The 24,703-nt window shown below is 34.8% G+C and overlaps 2 protein-coding genes across 2 annotated transcripts in view; one reads left to right on the top strand and one right to left on the bottom strand.

Moving 5' to 3' along the window:
• The window catches only part of LOC134848245 (surfeit locus protein 4-like), a 284,837-nt gene that overhangs the window by 160,712 nt on the left and 99,422 nt on the right, over nt 1–24,703 (top strand). The window lies entirely within an intron of this gene.
• On the bottom strand, nt 16,034–24,611 carry LOC134848378 (sialidase-1-like). Its single transcript, XM_063865790.1, has 6 exons — nt 24,602–24,611; nt 23,886–24,000; nt 20,038–20,246; nt 19,479–19,753; nt 18,950–19,125; nt 16,034–16,889 (listed from the first exon to the last, which is right to left on the bottom strand). Exons 3-6 carry the CDS (start codon nt 20,234–20,236, stop codon nt 16,667–16,669), a joined length of 873 nt encoding a protein of 290 aa, XP_063721860.1. The 5' UTR covers nt 20,237–20,246; nt 23,886–24,000; nt 24,602–24,611; the 3' UTR covers nt 16,034–16,666.

A 24,703-nucleotide genomic window follows, 5' to 3' on the forward strand; every position in this document is an offset into this window, starting at 1 on the left:
TGAAAATATGGAAACACCATTTTCTATTAGTTTTTAATTGATAACGTTGAAAAAATCAAAAGTTTTTTTCCATATTCTCTTTAAGGATGATTTGAATTCAAACTAAATTCGAAAGTATAGTTGACATTTTTACCTTTTAATGAAAATTTTTTATTAGACTCATCTATTTGCAGATTAGAACTTTGAAATGAACTGAATTATAGAAATCTTGTATCGTTTTACTCGAAATTTTGCGCTTAAAAACTTAAACAAAAAGTAATCGTTTTTTTAATAAACGGTTGATTTAGTAAATCTTCACTTATTAGCGTAGAGCGCTTAATTGACCATGTCTGCAAACAAAAACCTGAAAAAAAATGTTTAAAACAGATTGCATTTAAAACCTTGATTGTTCCAACTGCCCTTTGAAGCGCCTGAATTAGTTTTTTACTTAAAGAAAAAATTTGTAAAGGCAAAAATCATACGTGAGAAAGTGGAAAAATTTTTCTGTGATAATAACTTGTTCAATAACAGTTGATACTCTATCTTTCGGGCTAACCACGGCTTTTATTACTCAGGTATATTTTTTCTCTGGCAAACTTCGGCTTTGAAAGCAACAATTAGAAACATTTCAACTTTTTATGTTACTTACAAACGTTTTTGCAAACACGTAGGACAAATATGAAATCTGAAATGTGGAGAGGGAATGGAAAAAGCCTCAAAATGGAAATTTTTACTTATTGGGTTGGTTTTTTTTACTCTCTCCCCCGCACGGGCAATTTCTTAATTGTGATCTTACTGTTCAAACTTGATTTTTCTGAAAAATTTTTGCTATTTCGTTGATAGTCAGAAGAGTCTTACAAACTTTAAATTTTAATTGATGTGTTTTGATTCAAATTTGCACGTGCTAGTTGTAACTATCCATGAGAAGAACAATCACTCTAACTAAACAAAAAGTTTGGAAAGAAGATAGCAGAGAGAAAACTAGTTTCCAGAAGCTAGGTTCATTTTTTAGCTGAAACCTGAGCTCTTTTACAGTCTCAGGAAATAGTATACCTTTTTTTATTCTCCTATTCCACTTCGGCACAAACATGAAAAGAAAAATTGACACTTTTTTGTGTAATTATTGTTAAACGCGTGAAGTTACGATGTAAGGTTTGAAGCACAATTCTGTTCACAATTGCTAGTTTGATAGCCATTCAAATTTTTTTTGCATTATAACAATGTTCAAGGAAGTTTTCAAAGTTAAATTTTTCAAAGTTTAACTTCATTGCATTATGACAGTTTTCAAGTAAATTTTCAAAATTGAACTTCTACCAAATTGAAAATTGACAATTTTCAACATGGCATGTGAACAAACTAATTATTGTGAACAAAATTGTTCCTCGTAGCTTGCTTTGTAATATCACGCATTTAAGAGGGGAGAGCCGGACAAATGAAAATAGCTAAAATCCAGGTTTTTTGTAAGAATCAAAAAAATTTTGGTTTCCTGAAGAAAAAAATGCTTGTGATTGTAATCTTGATTGTAAAAGAGACTTTCTTTTCGTTTCGACCATATCAGCCTGATGTACGTCATCATTTATAAGCTGTTCATGCTTGCGTGGAATTCTTCTTTCGATGCAGAAACTGTCAAGTACTAGATTTAAATTCAGGCAAAACACATTTTTTAATGCATTGAATATTTCTGCGTGAAAAAGAAACAGAGATCATCATATATGTTTTTATGTTCTTCGAAAGTCAGAAACAACCATGGATTAGCGAAATTTTTGAAAAAATTGTGGAAAAAGCCATAGATTTGCGTTAAAATAATTAGACAACATGAAAAATTCAGCGGAAGTTTTACGAACTAATTTTTTGAAAACATTTTTAAACTGACTGACATTCATCTTGTTTTTTTTATGCATGATGTTTATACAGTTCTGAAAGTAACATCACGGTCAAATAGTATTGAAAAAATTAGACAGCTTCTGCGCTTATTCAGTTTGAAAACTCCAATATTACGAGGTAACTAATTGGGAACTAACTAAAACTCTATTCGTCTCTTTTCCAGTTTTCTAACCCCATTAAGAATACTATAAAAAATGTTGGCTCTTTTCCAGTCCCCCCCCTTCATTTTTTCTGAAATTCATTACTTGAAAGTCTTTTTAAAATTATTTTTAATGTTATAAACTGCATTAAAACGTGTCAGCGTGATCAGCTGAACAAATTTTCACAACATTTCTAACATGAAAATTGCCGTGTGAACAATTTTTGAACATCTCTTTTTGTAATTTAACAAAGGGAGGGGGGGGACTGGAAAAGAGCCAAAATGTTCAAAAACTGTTCAAATGGCAACATGCATGTCAGAAGTATTGAATATTTTTGTAAAGTCTAGGTTCATACATTTTATTGAAAATTAGAACATCAAGATCAAAGTTCATTGGCTTTCGTAAATTGAAAATTTCAGAAAAAAATTAAGGAAAACTGGAAAAGAGCCCCAATTCATCTCAAAATTCCAGAAAAATTTCGCTTAAAGGAAAAATTTTTTTTTGCTTTTTCTTTTTCTCCTAAGCTCTGATAAGCAACTATTTAATGGTGTAGCGAGGTAAGCTATTTAGACGCTAATATGTTTGGAATAGCATAGCCCGCATTTTTATTTCAGTTACGAAAAACTTTTTTTACATAAAGTAAAATCAATGGAAATTATTTTTGCATAATGTAATAAGACTTTGCATGGTGAACAAATTAACTATTGTGAACACATTTGGGCTCTTTCCCAGTTTCCCACCCCGCTCAAAAAATTAGAAAAAAAATTGTTGAAAAATTGTTCACGCGACATTTTGTATGTTAAAATGCTGTACCAATTTGTTCACCTATTCACTCTGACACGTTTTAACGCAGCTTATAATATAAAAAATCATTTTAAATAGACTTTCGTATTTTGAATTTCAGAAAATATCAAAGGGGGGAATTGGAAAAGAGCCGAAGTCGTTTTTGGTTCCTGGCACTTTAGGGTCCCTAGCTGTTCAAAAACCTCAAGTTGACGTTTTTAGCTCGAAGAACGTCCAATATTGACATTTTTGTTCCTGACTATCCAGTAAACCCACCCGGAAGCAGAAATGACGTTATTGTAACCACAGCCTTGTCCTCAGAGCCGGACATTACAGAAAACGCATCTAGCCAAATCTCGTCTCCAGAAAACACATCAAGCATTGCATCTGAACCTATGAATGCATCTAGCTCCGACCAATCTTCAGCTTTGAATGAAAATTCACCAGCAGGCGAATTTTTCCCATTAAATTTCAAATTTAGTAATCATAAAAACCGGCTCTTTCCCAAAATTTCTCTTTTCATACACTAGTGGACAAAATTAAGCGCAAATTCAGGTTTCGTCTCTCTCTAAAATATCTGTTTTCAACAATTATTTTGGACATCATTCATTGGAACTTTAATAAGGTCTTTACATAGGCCAAGAGCAAATTATAAGAGCTACCCCTAAAAAATTATTTAAGTTTGATTTTGAGGACCAGTTTTTTGGCTCTTTTCCAGTTTTCCCCCTTTCAAATTCATTTTTGAAAAGCTTAATTAACGTTGTCATAATGCAATGAAATTTGGCGTGGTGAACAAATCGACAGCTGTGAACAGATTTGTTCTTCATATTTTACTTCGTAACATCATGCATTTAGTCATAATAACACGTAAAACAAATTAAAACTCGGTGTTTTAAAAGGGGGGACTGGAAAAGAGCCAGTTTTTTCAAGATCTGTAAAAGTCAGTTTTCGCATCTGCACCTGGTTTTTCAAATTGTAAGAAACGGCTGTGTTCGGTAAAATTATCGCTTCAAACAACTGAATTTTGTCGCTAAGAATGTTTCTTATCACACGAAAAAAGTTTTTCTCCGCTTAGTCCTAAAAAAATCAGTCCGATGCAAAACTTAGTGCAGATGGTGATAAATGGTATATTCAGTCCCGAAAAAAAGAAAGTCCTCAAAATTAAACTTTAATAACTTCAAAGAGGGTAGCTCAGCTCACTTGCTCTTGGTCCATGTATAATTTTTGCTTAAAAGTCAGAAAAATATTGTCCAAAACTCTGACTGCGTTGTAATGTAACCGTAAACATCTTCCAAAACCGTGAAAGATATGAATAATTTTGAGCGGGCTCAAATCTACGCCGAACCAGTTTCCACAATCTAGACCACTCGGCCACCCGATTTTAATTTTGTTCAACTTACTCGTTTTGATATTTTGGCTTATTTGCAACATCCTCCGCCCCCAGCAAGCTAGGATAAGACGGGTAATGTCACAATTCAAAGCTTTTAGTTCGGCGGATCAGTCTATTCAGTCTTTTCCGAATTCAAGCTTTCTAATACAGACTAACGGATTATAACTTCGAGGGCTGTTTATCTTTACTAACCCCAATAAGTTGCCTCTCTCAGGTTCCCGATTTGATGACAAATGCCACTTGTTTGGCTTTAAGACACCTTTACGCTATTTCCTAGCCAGCGTCACCAAATTGCTTTACGTATGCCTGCGCGTGCACAGGCCGTTTTTTTATGGTTGAAACCTTCCTCAAAGGAAATGTCGCAGCTCGCCGCCCAAGCAAGAAGTGATTAGGCATAACATCCTCCCAATAAACCAGATCACCACTTACTGGAGTCAGTGATCGCGGATTTAAAGATTGCCCAACAGAGAAGAAAGCCGTGTCGAGGACTATTGGCGTTAGTGTGCGGGCTCCAAGTATCAAAAAGAGTGAGCGCTTGCAGGACTTTACCAGACGCTCTCAGGCGCACCAGCTGTGTTATGTTCCCACTCTATGCTTCTGTGTAATAATCGTGTGGGAGCCTGCTAATTCCAAGTTTCAATACAAGCCAGCAGTTCCTTTCAACGCACGTGAAGTTTGTGCCAAGGTTCGACAGGATAAAAACAGGTTTTTTTTGGCACGCATTGATTCTCCCAATAATCAGGGCGCACGAATTGAGTACAATGAAAGGTACGGTTTCAACACGGACCGCTCGTTTCGTCATGCAAGTATTGAGAAAAGTCCCCGGCTTCTCTGAGCTCCTACACACAAAAACGTGAAGCGGCCCAAAATAGAAAGTTCCGCACTACCAAACTGCAAGTTATTTGTACATTAGATGCTGTAAAAGAACTTCCGACAAAATCTTATTAACAGAACAAAATTTGCACGTTCAAGACGTAACGAGTTTTTTTTTCGATATTATGACGGTTTAATTTCAGTTGCAAGACGGCAAATTGGGATTAAGTGACGGCGCGCATCTAGAAAATAGGACTGATGATGATATTTGAGTTTAAGACCACAAGTGTTAACTGGAACAAAAGTTTGACGACAATCCCGTATCACCAAATTTTTTGCTTCAAAACTGTTTGAAACAAACAACCCATGCGACCGATTGAGCGATTCACTGTTTGGTACTACGAATTGTGAAAAAATTGCTAATCGAATAGATTTCTTTACCGATTTTTTGCCGTCGAGCAGTCGAACTTTTGTCCGGAAAGAAGTGATGAAGGAAAGCTGAATCAGCTGTGACTGGGCTACTTCAAGCTCATAAGGGCTGCTTGAACTTGGATCAGAAGACCAGAACTGCCGTTATCTGCTCATGAACGTTAAAACATGACCTGCTCTGCGCAAGAACTTAAATAAAAGCTGAATTTTCCCGATTAACAGTAAATAATTCAAACGTTCAGATTAATAGCTTTAATATAAAGTATATTGGGACATTTAAAACCTTTTGATTGACTTTTTTTAGAGGAGTAGCAGAAAAAAGCATTTTGCAGTTTGGAGTTTGGGCATAAACATTGCTTTGATTGGCAATGCAGGAAATTTTAAAACACGAAACTGAACTCAGTTTCCAAAGGTTAGGACTGACGACAACACAGAAACCCAACTGCGCAGAAGACTTCGAGTGAATTGTCGGGAACATGAGTGGTTCTACCATATCTACAGGTGCACTGAAGTAAGCGCAAAGGGTGTTCGATCTTTCTTGCAATAGTAAGATTAAAGGCACTGCTAAAATTGGCCTTAACTTTTGGCTGGTACCATATACGGCGCAAGCAGCCCAGTAGGATCAAACACTGTTGACATAACACTAAGTACGAATCGTTAAATGGTCTCTCTCTCTCTCTCTCTCTATCTCTCTATTTCTTGCTCTCTCTGTCTCTCTCTCTCTCTCTCTCTCTCTCTCTTTGTCTCTCTCTCTCTCTCTCTCTCTCTCTCTCTCTCTCTGCAGCTCGCAAATTACACGTCGACTTGATACCAAGGACCAAGATTTTTAAGGTGTCCCGTTCCAGTTCAAAAACATATGAAAAGCTATCGGTGTTTACAAGTGTTTCCTGCGTAACTTCGATGTCTTTTTCCAAATTTAGTTTTCTTGGAATCTCAGGAAATATACCAATATATTTGATCAGATTAAAACCTCTTTTAGCAAGCATGTAACTCAAATCTCTAATTGGCGATAGTGCTTGCTCAGCATTCGGCATGGGGTTTAAGTCATCCATGTAAAAATTTGAGCAAACAGCCGCTGCGGCTTCAAGTTAATCGGACTCGAGTTTGGGTATAGTTGTTTCAGTACGAGCTCGGGTATAAAACTTGCATTAATTCGCAATACAGGAGCCTTCCAAAACACGAAACTGAACGCAGTTCTCTACAATTCTGACAGATGACCACGAAAAAACCCAACCGCGCAAAATATTTCAAGCCAATTGTCGTCAAACATGAGAAGTCCTATCATTTCACATGTGCACTGAATTAGGGCGTATATGATCCAATTTCAGGTCCAAAAAAGCTGTGACTGGGCTACTTCAAGCTCATAAGGGCTTCTTGAACTTGGATCAGAAGACCAGAACTGCCGTTATCTGCTGATGAACGTTAAAACATGTTCTGCTCTGCGCAAGAACTTAAATAAAAGCTGAATTTTCCCAGTTAACAGTAGATAATTCAAACGTCCAGATTATTAGCTTTAATATAAAGTATATTGGGATATTTAAAAGCTTTTGATTGACTTTTTTACAGGAGTAGCAGAAAAAAGCATTTTGCAGTTTCGAGTTTGGGCTTAAACATTGCTTTGATTGGCAATGCACGAAGTTTTAAAACACGAAACTAAACTCAGTTGTCAAAGGTTAGGACTGACGACAACGCAGAAACCCAACTGCGCAGAAGACTTCGAGTGAATTGTCGGGAACATGAGTGGTTCTACCATATCTACAGGTGCACTGAAGTAAGCGCAAAGGGTGTTCGATCTTTCTTGCAATAGTAAGATTGAAGGCACTGCTAAAATTGGCCTTAACTTTTGGCTGGTACCATATACGGCGCAAGCAGCCCAGTAGGATCAAACACTGTTGACATAACACTAAGTACGAATCGTTAAATGGTCTCTCTCTCTCTCTCTCTCTCTCTATCTCTCTATTTCTTGCTCTCTCTATCTCTCTCTCTCTCTCACTCTCTCTCTCTCTCTCTTCTCTCTCTCTCTCTCTCTCTCTCTCTGTCTCTCTCTCTCTCTCTCTCTCTCTCTGCAGCTCGAAAATTACACGTCGACTTGATACCAAGGACCAAGGTTTTTAAGGTGTCCCGTTCCAGTTCAAAAACCTATGAAGAGCTATCGGTGTTTACAAGTGTTTCCTGCTTAACTTCGATGTCTTTTTCCAAATTTAGTTTTCTTGGAATCTCAGGAAATATACCAATATATTTGATCAGATTAAAACCTCTTTTAGCAAGCATGTAACTCAAATCTCTAATTGGCGATAGTGCTTGCTCAGCATTCGGCATGGGGTTTAAGTCATCCATGTAAAAATTTGAGCAAACAGCCGCTGCGGCCTCAAGTTAATCGGACTCGAGTTTGGGTATAGTTGTTTCAGTACGAGCTCGGGTATAAAACTTGCTTTAATTCGCAAAACAGGAGCCTTCCAAAACACGATACTGAACGCAGTTCTCTACAATTCTGACAGATGACCACAAAAAAAACCCAACCGCGCAAAATATTTCAAGCCAACTGTCGTCAAACATGAGAAGTCCTACCATTTCATATGTGCACTGAATTAGGGCGTATATGATCCAATTTCAGGTCCAAAACATGCGAAAAGCTATCGGGGCTTACACGTATTTCCTGATGGTTTTCAATGTTTCTTTTAATGTTTAATTTTTCCAATTGAACTTCAAATGGGGGAAGAGATTGAAAAAAGCTGGGTAGTTGCGATAGGCGCCATTATAAGCAACTTTGAGCTCTTTTGCACCCCTACCCCGACACACATACACACATAATTCAAACTTTCCGATTTCATAAATGTTTTAGTGTTTTATTGGCTAAATGCGTGAGGTTACGATATAAGTTATGAAGAGGGAATCTGTTGGCAAAGATTTATTTGTTCACTATGCCAAGTTGCCTTGCGTTATGACAACGTAAAATTGATTTACAGCTTGAAATTCGAAAGTAAGGGAGAGTGAAAAAGAGCCTAGTTTTGAAGGGGTAACGCGCTAAAAACGTCTTTTTTGGCCACTTTTTTTCTCCAGAAGTTAGCTGCGGTGAAGAAAAAAGTTCACTTGCCTTTTTACCCCCACCTCACAATTGCATCGATTTCACGGTGTAACGAGTGATTTTACAAGGTTGAGTATGATGACCAAATATGTAATGGTTATCTTATAAAAATTTGATAATGTGAACAGAAAAATTACCGTAAAAATTGGAAGGTGGGGAGAAAAGGAGAAAGAGCCCAGAAATTTATAACAAAAATTTTCATATCGATTTTAGAATATCAATTTGGCCGATCTAAAAAAAGTATGACAAAGTTTTAAGTTTTTTTTGAAAATCGGCCCCTATTCAAGAAATTTCTAGATGAACTTCTTTTTCTATGTAGAATTTGCTGATATATTTTGACGACTGAATCATAAAATGTCTAATGGGATAGATTCGAACACGAAAACTACTCAGAAACCCAAGAGTAGTTCAGTTATTGTCTCAAAACAAGAAACAACATCCAGCGACAAAGGCCAGCTTTTTCATTCCTGTTGATAAGCAAAAACGACGTTGAATTACTTTTTGTTTTCGTTTTAAATCAAGTATTATTGTTAATGGAACAATACAAAACTTAAAATTTTTATTTCCTATTTGGCACTATTTTTAGTTCCAACCCTCTCACAAGTATCGGTTTTTAGTTGTAACATAAGTAAAATAATCTGACATCGTGAACAAAAGCTAAGGAGAGGAAAAAAAATTCAACCTTCATTTCTCTGTCATAATTTATCCGAGTGATAATGTGATCAGAAAGTTCAAAGTTCAAAATTATCTGAGGTATGAAAAAATTTTGAACTAAAGAGTTGGATTACATCATTACAAGTACAACTGACGAATCATCTGCCACACCTTCAATCAGGCGAAAGAAACCGAAAGAGAATGACAAGGAAATAATAGAAAATTTAGCGCAAAGATTTCAATCACTGCATTATCTGCTACTATCAATTTTTATGTTACGTTTACTTCAAAATTGAAAATTTAGTTTTTAAATTATTTTAATAATTTCTAGTTTAAGAGCAACAAATTTTAAATAAAGTTTTTGTGTTTATTGTCTTTGTCATTCTAATTTTAATTCTTAGTTGAAAGTTTTCTAAACAATTTTTTAAGCAAGACTATTAAATCGATGAAAAATTTTAAGTAATAATTATTCAAGCTCAAAACTTTAGGATTATTTTTCAAAATCAGGTTGAATTGTTTTTTTTTCTGTTTTTTTTTGCAGTCGGAATAAAAAACATTAAAAATTTTAGTTTAACTCGGTAAGTGTTAAAATATCAAGCATTCAAATCGTTTTTTTTCATATCATCATCCTTTAAAACATTTCAAATGGTGACTTTTAGGGTGCTCCCTTGTTCTTTAAAAACTTTAGGTATCCATGACAAGCACGTTAAAAAACTTTGGGGATCTGCCGCCTGAAAACTGTTAATTAGTAGTGTTTTTGATATTTGAGTGAGGAATAATTTAGTTTTCCAGCCCTACACTCATAAAACTTATTTGTACATCAAGGCTATATATTTATTAAGTCTGACACAAAAGTTATATCAAGATGTTGAGTTTATAATTCAAGTCCAGTTCAAGTCCATTTTTTATGTCAAGACAAATCGGTTTATTTCCAGGAAATTACTCATCTCAGACCGACATTATTTCGCTTACACTGAAATTACGTCGGCAATTTGCCCGAACAAGTCAAGCTGCATTTTTTCCACATTGTTGCCTAAAACTTAATCTTAAATTTTTTAGGCCTGTTATTCAATTTGATAGAATAAAAGGAAATAAAAATTATACCTAAAATATTTAAGTAGTAGGACAACAAGCCAAAGGACCAATGAACTAAAAATAAGACCAACAGTAAGCAATAACTTAGTTTTCACCTCGCTCACAAAAGTTATTTGTATATCAGGGTTATAAATTTATTAAATTTGAGACAAAAGTTACATCAAGATATTGCGTTCAGTAATTAATAGTACGAACTATTTTTAGTTGCTTATTAACAGTACTGCAGTTGCAAATGGGCGCGGCAGGCTTGCCGAAAACCTTAAAAGACTCAACCATTTTAATTCCCAACAGTTTCACAAGTAAACTTTTTTCTAGAAAGCAATTGGATATCGTTTATACCAAAAATTTAGAAGAAAAATTTTGCCACGTAAAGTCAGAGTATTGTGAGCTACTGATGGTGATTTTTTTGAACATAATATACGATATTGAAAAGAAAATGCACCTAAGGCGCAATTTTGATCAAAACTTTTTAAAAATTTCGACCAATGCGAATGATGCTAAATGAGGCAAATCAAAATTGAGCACACTTTGATTGAACTTCACAGCTCTCAAAAAATCATCTTTAAAACCATCTTACGCTTTAAATTTCATTAAAAACATCTTATGTTATAAATTTCACTAAAAATATCTTATATTTTAAATTTCATCAAAAACATCTTATGCTTTAAAATTCATTAAAAACATCTTATGCTTTAAAATTAATTAAAAACATCTTATGCTTTAAATTTCACTGAAAACATCTTTTGCTTTAAATTTCATTAAAAACATCTTATGCTTTAAATTTCATTAAAAATATCTTATGCTTTAAATTTCATTAGAAACATCTTTTTCTTTAAATTTCATTGAAAACATCTTATGCTTTGAATTTCATTAAAAACAGCTTATGCCATCTTATGAGAAAAAAATTTAAAGCGTAATGCATCAAGTAAAGTTCAGTGAAGCTGCAAAGACACGTCTTCTCAAAAAATGGATCGAAAGCTTGATATTAGATATATAGTCGTAAGCAAACAAAGAAATGGCTTAAAATTTATGGCAAAACCTCATTATTTCTAGCGCAGGGAGACAAGTAGCTATCGATCACGGTTCGGATTCTTAATTTTTATATGTTGAACAGAAGACGAAAAACAAACTGACATTTACTTTTCGGCTTTGTAGGGTTTTAAGATCTACTTAAAAAAACCCCCTCACTTTGGTATCTACTTAGATACCAAAGGAACTGCCACCCCTATTAATAAAAGCTGTAAATAGCACTAGAGCTTCTCATTTAAAATTCAAATTTTACTGCAATCTGATCAGTCGAAAATGCGTTATTTTAATCCACTTTAACAATTCACCCCTTTCTTAAAAAGAGGGGGGGAAGGGCAATTGTTAACTAGATCTGGGTTTTAAGAGGTCGCTGTCTCGTACCATTTGAATGCCTTGAACAGAATAATCACAGTTTGGCATAGGCTTTTTTCATCTGAACTGCAAGCAAGAGAAGAATTTTTGAAACAAAAGCTAAATTTTCAATAGTTGCATGTTTGCGGAGCCAGTTAAAGCGAAATGTCGTTAGGTGGTAGAACAAAATGAGTTGATAAGCTGTATCTTTTTTATTGGCTGACCGAAACTGGCCAAGGTGAAAATATGTGTAACCTACTCACAGGCGTCTGGTTACTGTCTTGATGACTTAAGCTCGTTGTTAAGTAAAGAAACATGTTTTAAAACTGAGACTGAAAGATACATTAAATTGTATTTTAAATTTTAAAACAGGGAGTTTTTTTCCGGGATGCAAGTTCTTATAAGACAAGCATAGCCGATTACTGTGAAAACAACACCACAGAATGTAAAAAAAATTAAAAAGCGTAAGAAAAATTTTAAAAATTTTCAAGCTATTTCTTAAAATTTTTTCGCAGCTTTTCATTTCCAAAATGGCCCTGAAAACTTGAGTAGAGTTAAGTTTTCACGACATAATTACGCATAAATAAGTACTGTAAGACTAAACGCTAATTGTATTTGCTTGAAGTTAGAGCAAAAATCAAAAATTTAAAACTTAATTTTCTCGACACTGGGAAATTTTTTTGGGAATTTGTTCATGTCGTTGGAATTCCGACTGAAACGGATTCAATCTGTTGAATGACTCAATCCAGTTAGATGTTTCTTTGTGGCAGCTGAATTTGCGAGGAAAACAAAAAATAAAAAAACAGACACCCGAAGACGAAGTTCCTCTCCATTTTCAAATGGCCGGAACAATAATGCCTAGTTATCAAAAATGTACTGAATTGAATGGTATGGTTTTAAAACATAGGATCTCAAAAATTACCTTACAACTAAATAAAGCAAGGCAACTTTAATATTTAAAAAAAGGTAGAGTCTTGCTACTTACTTTGAGGCTTGTCGCAGCGATGTTAATTCCGCTACCAAATTTTCATGGTCTGGACAGTTATTTAAAATGGAAGAAATAAAATCTAACAAAAGTAACGGAACAGCATGAAACTAAGTCGCAGTTTAGTTTGAAAAAGACTCCGATATTTTGGTCCTGAAGCATCGACACTTTTGACTGAAATTACGTACTAATAAGCTATGCTCTCAAAAATAGACCGGAAAACGATGTTTGAAATTTAAAACTAATGGTTTTTGGAGGCTAATTACCACAATGAATAAGATTCGAACTTCCAAGAGGCAAAAACGCAAATTTAAAAATTTACATATTTTGACAAACAAATTTTGAAACAGGTGCTGCATTCTTCTACAGGTGTAGCTTACTTTTTTTCGGTCGAGCTGATATCAGTTATATTTTTCTTCGTCGCGCCCGACGGGATTAACTTTTTCTGAACCGCGCCGGTTGCAGGCAAATCTCAACAGTCTGCAAATTCTTGAAAGAAAAAAAAGTTATGGTGAATTAACGAAAACCTGTCGCAATTGTCTAGTCATCTAATCACAATCTTGACCTGAGTAGACTTGTCCTCAAGTTTCACCGCTAATACTCTGTATTACAAAGCATGGCGAGTTTTGCTGCAATTTGAACGCTATCGCTTTCTGTCAAAATTTTGCAGTTTCAATTCTTTTCTTTTTGATTTTTTTTTTCAAATACAACAGCAAAATTTTTATAGGCTGCTGAAATAACTAATTTAGTTCATATCATTTTTTATCTCAAAAAATGTCTATTCTCAAGCTCTTCTTCGAATGCTTGCCAAAAATGTTTACTGCGGTGAAGCGGTTTGAAATGTTGGCATATTTTATACTGTGACGCGAAAGATTTAAGCTTTTCAGAATTCAAATAAACACACTTCCTTCAAGGGAGAACGATTCAAATAACTAGTCTTACAAGACTGCTCATGAAAGATCGACGCTTTGAATATCCCGACTGCCTTTTACTTTATCATCTATGGATTAGTATTTGTTTTTAAGAATGATGAAGCTGATTTTTTGATTTTTAAAATCCTCCACCCGCTATTTTAAGTATACTTGATTTTGAAGCAAGATTTTGAGCGTAATTGTCTAAAAAAACCGCTCAAACCGCTCAAATCTTGCGCGGTTTTTGAGCGTTTTTTTTAGATAAACCGTTCAAAAACCGCTCAAACCGCTCAATTTGAAGCAAGATTTTGAGCGTAATTGTCTAAAAAAACCGCTCAAACCGCTCAAAGCTTGCTTCAAATTAGGTGAAAAATCTCCTTCTCCGTCTACTGAAAGTGGTTCAGTGTGGCCACAAGCTATCAGGCGTCCAATATGAGGGGGTTGTTTCTTTTGCACTCCCAGGGAAGGTCCGCCTCGATATTGGAAGGCACCTGTCAATCAAGCATGATTCTTTTCTACAGTTTTTTTTGATGGTACCAATATTTCAATTAGGTTTTTGATTATTTATTTATCTAAGTTGACTTCATTTTTTCTCCAATTTTGCTTTAGGGGAAAAAATTTTGCTTTAGACCAAAAAAATTTTTGCAAAGAAAACTTCCGGCTTGAATTGCTTTAAAAAGTTTGTACATAGTAAACAATTTTGTTAAAATCAATTATCGTCTGAAATTTTTTTTTTTTCAATCCCATATCGTGTAAATTTAACCTAAAATCAAAATAAATTGGTTTCGAATCGTGCAAGGAAAAGTTTTTCGTTGCTTGTTCACAGTTGTCATCCTGTGTTTTTACCTTCAAACATCTCATATTCTTCGAAATATTATGCAAATGGTGTCGAAATTCTAATATCATAGGAGTCAGTTATGCGCGATGAAAGCCCCAGTTAACAGCGTGTGAATTTTTAGAATGCCATTCCAAGTGTGTAACCGTCCTCAACGCCGAGGGATCGCCATTTGGATCTTGTGCCTCTGATGCAAATGTTGGTTGCTCTTAGTATAGCGAATGAAATTCTACATCTCACCCAGCACATGACATGACTATATGGACGGTCCCATTTTGATGCCAGACCATCTGCTAGTCGTTTGAGGAAAAACGTGAACTCCGGTGCCAAAACACCATCTATTGAAGTGACAAGTGGAGTGAAAGACATGTGCTTTTCTTCACAAGCTGGTCCATACTTATTTTTCTTCTCAATCTCTGCAGTTTTCAGTACATTCATGGGATTGCGGTTTTCGTAAGACGGAGCGTCAGTGTCTGTAACACGGATGTCGAACGACGCAGCCGACTGTCTATCCCAAACCCCACGAGCTGAAAGATCTGCAATTAGTGCCGGGGTTCCATTTTCTATATCTGGTTCTTTTACGACAGGTTCTCTTTTCACATCTTTCCACAAAATTGAAGCAAGATCGCCCACTGCGTCTCTTATTTCGTTGTGTCGTAGTGTTACCAGTCCGCCCTTCTTGCAAGAAAGTGCATACTGTAAGTCAAAATCTTGTTGACATCCATCGCATCTCGAGAAAGAACGTTTGAGTGGTTTTCTGTACCTGACACATAGAGCGTCTCTGAACTCTGTGGCTGACAAATCAAAATTATCTTTCAACAAGGGCAGCGAAGTTAGCCACAAGGAACAGTTGTTGTCGATTATTCTCCGGATCGCTCGTTTCTGATCTGCTGGTAAAACTGCAAGCAATTCATCGAGTTTATCTTTGTCCACAGCATTTTGTTTCTCCTCGTGATTTTTTCTTGCTTCTCTCATCTTTGTTTTGTGTAGAGTTTGGTCGAAATCATCTTGGTTAAGGATCGAACTCACGAGACAGTCGGTTGCTTCACGTGAAGTGGAAAATGCTAGTTTGGAACCTTCTATTGGATTTCGTACACCTAGTCCCCCTCTTTTGACAGGAAGTGAATACAAAACACGATCTGAGTGTGTGACATTATCGTCTGAAATTGATCCAAATTTGAACTTTTTGTTCCTAAAATTGATACTAATTAGTACCTATTTGAGATGAGATGTTGACTGGCTTTGACCATGTTTGACCATCGTCTAGTGATTTGCTCACGTAATTGGACCACTTATTATCCGGACAATCTTTGGAACAAGCGGTGAAGATAACAAAAATTGCTCCTTTTTCATAATCAATTATAATGTTTCCAAAATAGATGTTTCCGCTGCCTGGTGACTCAAATATATGCATCACAGAAGACCTAAGTAATCAACACGTGAAGTGATTCGTGTGAGAGCAACCCGTTAAACTATGCAATCAAAATTTTCAACTAGCTATTATACTGCATCTAATTATATTCCACTTGTCAAAATATATAATTTGGATGGCTTTTTCCGAGTTTCGAAGAAAGTGAGGATTAAATATGCTTGGTTGGTTTTTTCTAATTGAGACCAATTTCCAATTTCGACAGCGTTTGTGTATCGATAAATTTGACATGTTTTGTGAGAAAAGAGTCACCGAGCACAAATATTCAGTCATTTTCTTCAAAAGACAGAACAAAAAAAAAAGAAAAGTGCGTATTATGGGTAGACCATCGTAATTAAACTGCCAAATGAATTTGAAGCAATTGCTAAACCTGCGGTTGAGTTTCCCTGGTTAAGACAATAAGCTCAAGGCTTGTCAATAAATTTCTATAGGTTTTGATAATAGATCAAAAAAGAATTCATTTGCAAACTAACACTCGTGACGAATGTAAGAGCAGCTTAGCAAGCGATCTTTCGGCAAAGCCGCGTTTGAAGCTAGCTCTTTTGAGCCTGCAAACAAAAACTAGCACTGCAGCCGACTTGTTACTCATTTTACTAATTTTATGTTTTTTTCGCTTTCTTAACGTTTTAAAATTATTTTATATGAAAAATTCTCAATACAAGAACCTAATTTGTCGAGTAGACTCTTTTTTCCTTCCCCCACTTTGCACGAATCTGAAGTTTTTGGTGTAACGAATGGTTTTACAATGTTATTTATGAAGACCAAATATTTTGTGATAACCTATTTAGTCCGTATATTACTTTTCATAGCAATCGAACAATGTGAACACAAGGAAAAAGAGCCGTTAAGTACGTTATTTGAGTATTCGGTCTTTCAATTATATGTCCAAGTTTCCATGAGGATCAATAACAGCCAGGGCTATAGTCGAAACTGGTCCAATTTGTCTTTCGTAGGCGACAATAATATTTGTAGTGTAGTTGTTGGAGTTGGTGTTTTGCATTGTTGTCACGGAAGAGTAGGCTGATATCCCGGGGAATATTAGAAACGAATTTTTCCATGAATGGCCCAAGTCCGTTGACCATCTGAGCGTCATATCAACCCTAAATTTGTTGAAAAAGTTGAAAACAAAATAAAAGGAAAGCTTAGATAAGTTTTCATGATAACAAGACTGCTCTTATATCAGCGGAAAACCGCAAAAATTCTTAGTGTCTTTAAGGCCAATTAAAAAAACACTGAGACACAAAAATAAGTTGGCATGGCAAAAACGCAAATGAAAGCTGGTAAGGCTTAATTGTTAAATTATGAGCATGACCAGTTCGGGACGTAATCACTACTGCAGTACGACTACCCGCAGTGAGGTTTCATTGAGTACAATCCTACATTTGGCTTCCACGGAGCATTAGTGAATAAATAAAATTAATGGCAAAACTAATTTTTACTTTTCTCTAGTTTTTTTTTTCAATTTACTTCAATTTTATCAAAAAAATCACATAGGCGGAGCGCAAATGATTAGAGCAACCTGATCTGAAAAAAAAACATTAATTGCTTTCATTGACTTATTAATGTAATCCGATCTGAAAAGGCCAGTTTTCCTTATCTGGTTTAATTTTTCCATCGTAGTGCATTGTGATAAGAGAAAAAAAACTGTTCTAGTTACGTGCAACGTTCTCTTCGAGAAAAACGATAAAAATAGTATGAAACATTTACTAAACTCTGCTGTTTTTTTCACATGAAGGTTATGCCATTTTGTTGCGTTTTTGCCATGCCAACTAATTTTTGGCGTCTTAGTTTAAAATGTGATTTGAAAGTTCCATTTTTTGTTTTGTCCAATCACACGCTATGTAAACTATAAAAAGATATAGTTATTGTCTCGTATCTTATTAATAATACCAAAAGGCTTGCCTCATTTCAATTTGTAACAATCCAATTAGCCACTGCGGGTGTAATACGAACTGAGATTCCTACTTATGGAAGAGAAGATATCAGTAGGTTTTAGCAGGCCTCTGTAAAAATAGCCCAACATTTGTTCTGAATTTCAAAGATAGTTACGAAAATTTTATGCTTTGAATGTGACGGAATAATTCATCCTGTCAGTTTTTGATATGTTTTTAGTGGAGTTATAGGGGTTTAAAAATAGCTAGTTTAGACAGTTAGGGTAAAATAACCCGCAAATTATAAAGTTCTTATTACACCCGTAGTGGCTAAATGGATTGTTACAATTTGAATTGAGGCGAGTCATTTGGTATTATTAATAAGATACGAGACAATAATTACATCATTTTGAGAGCAGTTATGTAAATTGAAAATTGACTTCAAAAAGCCCGATATTTTTTCATTTAAAACTACATTCATATAACAGTTCATTCATATTTTTTAATTACTGAACTCATCTTTGCAAAGGGTAAGTTACGTGTAAGGTAAAACAAAAAAAACATGCAATTGATATTTCATTATGCATGTTAAATTGTTTTCAAGGCTTCTATTGGTCATTTATTAAAGAGCGTCACAGATGTGTTTTTTGTGTTCAAAAAGTGTACACAGCAAAAATATTTATTCAAGTTTTCATTAACATAAGAAGCATACAAACAACTACTCAGCTACGAAATAATAATTATCTCAGTTTTTGGCATTTTTACAAGCATATTCCTGATTTTCTAGTCAATTTCTGTCTAAGAGTTGAAACATTGTTTTATTTCTTTTATATGCGAAAGGAAACCGATATGAGGGCTTAGTTTATTTACTTAGCTTTCACCGAATAATTTAAAGCTCAAAGTTTCATACTGCTTCTGCTGTTTACTGAGATTTTTTAGCACTTGGATCACCCTGATGCTCTAGCAAAACGGCCAAACATCGCATTGGAAAATTTTTTTAAATCGGTTTGTTATCCATCTATAATCTTATCTACTTTTTTGGCCATCATATGTCAAAATTTGAACCGCTACTCTCTGTCAGGAAACATCATAAACGTCAGATAATGTTTGTTAATTTTATGAAAACAATAAAACTTTTGTTACGCGTGACTGTACACCAATCTAGACCATGGCTCCCTCTCGAATTTTGAAAATGGTATCAACAAAAGGAAAAATAAGCATGCTATCATTTCACCCAACAATTTTAGCGATCAAGTCAATAATGCTTGTGAAAAAAATTGAACGCCTACCTTTCATTTTCATTATTTGGGTTCGTGAAGAGCATTGTTTTGTCGTCAAACATGGCCAATCCAGCCGAACAAGCCGAGTCAGGAAGATCTTCATTTACTCGCACAAACTCTGTCGGAAAAGTCTCGCCACCATCTTTTGAGACCATCGTTAGCCGACATCGACAGTGAAAGTGGTACTAGAGGTCAAAATTTCAAGTTTTCCCTGTTTTGTAACTTTTGGTTAAATTTCGGGGAATCGCAATTTTTAGGAAACTCCAAAAAAAACTTTCAAATTATAATAATAAACTTACAAAAAAGAAGGTGCTTCGAGTTTAGATAACTGAAACGCCTCAATAGCTTACAACTAAACATGCAAATTACTTCAGCGACAGGCAATTTGTCCAATTTCTGTTGTTTTTTTCTGTCAAATGAAAAGTCTCACGTTATGTGGCTAATATGGTTTTAGTAACAATGCGCAAAGATACTCAAAATTGGGCCATATGTAAGAACGGGCTTACATAATGACATGGGAAAATTAAAGAAAGCATTCCTGGTTTCTCGCATTGACCATTAAGTCTCCATTCGGCAGTTCAACAGTTGTTGCTTCGTCAGGCAAATAGTCCCCGTCTACTTTTTTCTGACCAAAAGGGATACCAAGCACAGATTCACCTAGTATCCATGAGTCACCGGAATCATCGCTGAACAAACAGAAGACTCCGTCTACTGAAAGTGGTTCAGTGTGGCCACAAGCTATCAGGCGTCCAATATGAGGGGGTTGTTTCTTTTGCACTCCCAGGGAAGGTCCGCCTCGATATTGGAAGGCACCTGTCAATCAAGCATGATTCTTTTCTACAGATTTTTTTGATGGTACCAATATTTCAATTAGGTTTTTGATTATTTATTTATCTAAGCTGACTTCATTTTTTCTCCAATTTTGCTTTAGGGGAAAAAATTTTGCTTTAGACCAAAAAAATTTTTGCAAAGAAAACTTCCGGCTTGAATTGCTTTAAAAAATTTGTACATAGTAAACAATTTTGTTAAAATCAATTATCGTCTGAAATCGATCCAAATTTGAACTTTTTGTTCCTAAAATTGATACTAATTAGTACCTATTTGAGATGAGATGTTGACTGGCTTTGACCATGTTTGACCATCGTCTAGTGATTTGCTCACGTAATTGGACCACTTATTATCCGGACAATTTTTGGAACAAGCGGTGAAGATAACAAAAATTGCTCCTTTTTCATAATCAATTATAATGTTTCCAAAATAGATGTTTCCGCTGTCTGGTGACTCAAATATATGCATCACAGAAGACCTAAGTAATCAACACGTGAAGTGATTCGTGTGAGAGCAACCCGTTAAACTATGCAATCAAAATTTTCAACTGACTATTATACTGCATCTAATTATATTCCACTTGTCAAAATATATGATTTGGATGGTTTTTTCCGAGTTTCGAGCAAAGTGAGGATTATATATGCTTGGTTGGTTTTTTCTAATTGAGACCAATTTTCAATTTCGACAGCGTTTGTGTATCGATCTGGAAATCTTTTCTGACTAGACTGAAATCGGATGACATCGGTGCTCGAATAGTTATTTGATACCTTATTTGGTAGTCAATGCGCAAACATGAATTATGCGTGGCTAATTATCAGCACTCATAATCGCTCCAAATTGAATTGAGGTCAACTATAATTGGTCATACAAAATCTACTTAAATGCGAGTATTTGAATTTGATATTGGCTCTACGAAACTTATGGTTTATCAAAAATGTTTTGATCAAAAACTATTCCATACCAGTAAAAGTGATGTCGGAACATTCAGGGCTTTGCCCTCATATACGAGCAGTTTTGATCCATTTTAGCCCAAGACCTAGTAGATTTGGTCTGAAAAACAAACACGAGAAATGACTCAGGAAAGGCTAATGCTAACGGAACTCGATACAAAATGTTTAGAAAACCAAATGAGATGCTTTTACAAGACGGTCATAACTGCATGAAAATTGAGGTGCAATTGGGTGCATCTATATGTTAAATTTATTAATGATAATTTTTTTGTTCCTTCTTTTGAAGAGAATCTATATTTTAGGACTACTCTTAAAAAATATATTAGCTCCTCGGGCGACCCATGTTTTGATCTGCGTGGCCCCCTCCGGGCGAGCAAACCATTATCCTGACACCAAATTGTCCAAAGTGCTCAGTTTATACCATGACGCTCGAGGTTCAACATGACTTATTTATGCGTGGCAAATTAAAATGAACAAGAAAATCATTTCAAATTGAACTGAGGCAAGCTAATTGTTTTTGTAATTCCATAAACGACTCATATTTTAACATTTAAATTATCAGCTAAATACTATTGCTTGTGAACATTTATTTTACAAAAAACTATCTGCGACCAGTTGAAGGGCAGATTGAACTTCAGAGCATACCCTGATAAGAGCAATCTTGTTTGTTATGCATCCCAATTGAGCTTGTTTTTTATGTAGAAAACCAGAAAAAAAACTCTTAAGCCGCGAGATAAAACGCGCATGCTTTCATTTTTTGTAAGAATGCGCATGCTTTCATGTATAAATTGTATTAAGACGCAATTTTTCTACTCGTGTCAAAGCAAAGATCGGGACGTTTCTACAGCTGGTTAAAGTATCTGAAGTATTTTTTTAATACAAAAAACGGTTATATTTTCAATTTGTTTTTTTTTATGGCAAATATTCCCCGAGCACTCAGTTTAATGTACAAAGTGATTCATTTTTGTAGTAATGTAATAGTTGAAAGAATAAGGGTGCCTCATCTCAATCTTGTATGATTTTTGGGTCGGCGCAAAATGCCGCTTACGCTAAGCGTTAATAGAAAACTGGTAATTAGCAATACCCTGATAACTTTGCGAAAACCGCTCTCAGGTTATGTAAGAAATTTGAGGTCATCAAAGTCTTACACTTTTTTTTTCAAATATGCCGTCATAATTGCTTGTAAAAAAATTGAAATAAACCTGGAGAAAAAATCCGAGCCAAATTATAGCGTCTTTTTTGTCGGATGTGTGAACAAAAAGTAAACATGACTAATAACAAACTGCAGAACATTCAGAGAAATCTTATTAAACAATCAATTATCAACCTGACTGACGACATATTTTAGACAATTCTCATCAATCCTCTTGGTACTCAAAAAGAAACCAATTGAAATTTTCTCTTGTTGCGAGAATTTAATCATCTATGAGCGTGAAAGAAGAAAAAAAACCCTAGCTTTTTTTTGGTTGAATGGTGATTGCTAGAATTGGCCGTGCTTGACTGTTAGGTTGGACTCTTTTGTTAATAAATTACAAAATCGATTATTTCCTGTGTGAGAAATCTAATATTTTTAAAGATTTTGGATTCAAAACGGTTTTATTCAAAACGGTTGTATTCAAAACTTCATTTATGATTTTTAAAAAAAAGAATGATAATATTTCCTATAAAATTCGAATTGAACATTGCAACCAAAAAATTGCAGTAGTTGCCAAGTTAGACACATTTTTGCCAACTAAAGCATGCTTTCTTGAAAATATTTTTATAACTTTGTAATTTCAAAGATGATTCTGAGGACTTAATTGCCTTAATTAGGTTATCATTCCTATAAAGCAACAATTTCAACGTTTAGATGTGAAATTAGGGTTGAAAAAATAGCATGAAGTCTATAATTATTGATGTAAAGCAGATGAAAAATTATAAAATACATCCTTCTTTGGTTTTTCATGGGTTTTCCTTCAAACGAAAAGTATCTCACTTTAACAAAAAAAGCTTAGCTTGATAAATTCGAACTTAATCGCTTCCCAAAAAAAATATTTTACTCAAATTATTAAAATTATTAATCATTGAACAAAATTTTAGTAACAAGAAGATCCATATAGCAGCTTTCGAATATTAGCTAGCTAGAACAGTTTGTTGTCCTATAGGAAGATTATGTCACTAATACCACAGTGAATTTCTCATCAACTACGACAAAACAAATAAACCACACATTTAGAGAAATCAGCATTTCTAGCATTACAAAAAAAATTTAAATATTTTTTGAGTTATTTTATAAATTTTCGACTTTTCAGAAAAACTTGATGCCCTGAATTCAAAATACTGTAAAAAAAATAGTTTTCTTTGCCTGATGTTTAGTAAACTTATGGCTAATTTGGACTATTTTAAGTTCAAAAAAAATCCATTTGTTGTTAAGACATTAAATTGGATGTTCTCGCTGGCTGGAAATAAAGCGAATAAATTAAGTTAAAACTGGTTCTCAAGTTTGATTAAAAAAGCCGGTGAACGTTGTGAAAACTCAATCGATTTTTTCGAAATTCACGTTTTTTGTCGTTGATGCCGAAAATAGCTTACATTCAAAATAATTTACTAATAGTGATAATTTTTGTACTTAGAAATTGTTAACGCTGTTTTTTTTCCGACAAAAAAAGCAATCATTTTGGATCAAAACTCACATAGTTTCACCGACCTGAATAAAGATCCGGTCAACTCAGAATCCTCATCAGATCCTTACCCAGGTCAGTGAAACTGTGTGAGTTTTGATTCAAATGATTGCTGTTTTTCTTATCGAACTTCGCCACGTTAACAATTTCTAAATAAAAGTTTATCACATTTAACAGATTATTCGGCATGCTAGCTGTTTTGGCGTTTTTTGTTTATACATTAAATAAGAGAACAATTACTCTGTCTCAGAAATCAATCAAATGTGAATTGGAGCAAAAAAAATATTTAAATAATTAGACACCAGACACAAAATATGTTTTTCTTACTTCACATTGAGTTTTAGCGCAGATTAAAATGTTTTTGAAAATTTTTGAAAAAATTATCACAATCAATTTTAAAGTTTCCAAAGTCCAATGAAACTCTTAGAGTTTAGCTTTGATGCGATCAACGATTTTTCTTCTATGTACTGAGAATATCGTACAAAATGTAAAAAACTGTTTTCGTACCAGGTGATTCCGTTGTCCTCTGAGTACTTGTAGGCGATGTTCTTGGGAACCCCGTCGCCAGTTCCTCCGAGTCGCTGCTCCACCACAACAACCAACGTGCCATTCAGAGGTCCAACTGCAACCACAGGGATCCGGTAGTTCAACCAAGACTGTGGAAGCCCATTTTGCATAACTGTTGCGTCATACACTAGCACTGGGCTTAAGTATGTGGCTTTTGTATAATCGATAGTGTCAAAAATGAAAATGAAGATCGCATATATAAATGGGCCTAGAGATTTCATAGTTTTGTTTTTCCCCAAAAAATCGAGTATCTATACAGTTCTCCGGCTCTTTTCCAACCCCCCCCCCCCCCCCCTCACTCAACAGATCAAAATTATTATATTCATACTTGTTTTGCGCGTTACTATGGCTAACAATATGATGCTAGGATAAAAACTATGAAGAACAAATCTGTTCACAACTGATACTTTGTCCACCATACCAAATTGCGTTGCATTATGACATTGTCACAATAGTTTTCAAAATTGAATTTCAAATATAGGGTGAAAGAGGGAAAAAGCCAGTTGTCTTTAATGTTTTTAACATATCTGAATTTATCTCAAGTTTTTGCACTGATTTAGAACAAATCTAGATTTGAGTTTGCTGGTGCGCCATGACTTATTTAGTTGAGTATGAGAGTTTACATGGAAGTCGGATGAAGATTATGAAAGGCTTACCGCAGTTCAGCTGTCGAAAACCCAATTGGCAATCCTCTTATCAGTTTCACTCCCATTCCTTTTAAAAGCTGTATTTTACAAACAAGATGCAGCGTGCAGTTC

Source organism: Symsagittifera roscoffensis, chromosome 6 (genome assembly GCF_963678635.1).
Source record: "Symsagittifera roscoffensis chromosome 6, txSymRosc1.1, whole genome shotgun sequence".
NCBI classification, from domain to species: Eukaryota; Metazoa; Xenacoelomorpha; order Acoela; family Convolutidae; genus Symsagittifera; species Symsagittifera roscoffensis.

What these genes read in the sequence shown, in the direction of transcription:
- LOC134848378 (XM_063865790.1), bottom strand. Translation starts at nt 20,236, where the DNA reads ATGCATATATTTGAGTCACCAGACAGCGGAAACATCTATTTTGGAAAC. An exon ending in CAACATCTCATCTCAAATAG is followed by an intron (nt 19,754 to 20,037) that starts GTACTAATTAGT and finishes CTTGATTGACAG; the next exon opens with GTGCCTTCCAATATCGAGGC. An exon ending in CCAAATAATGAAAATGAAAG is followed by an intron (nt 16,890 to 18,949) that starts GTAGGCGTTCAA and finishes CAACAAATTTAG; the next exon opens with GGTTGATATGACGCTCAGAT.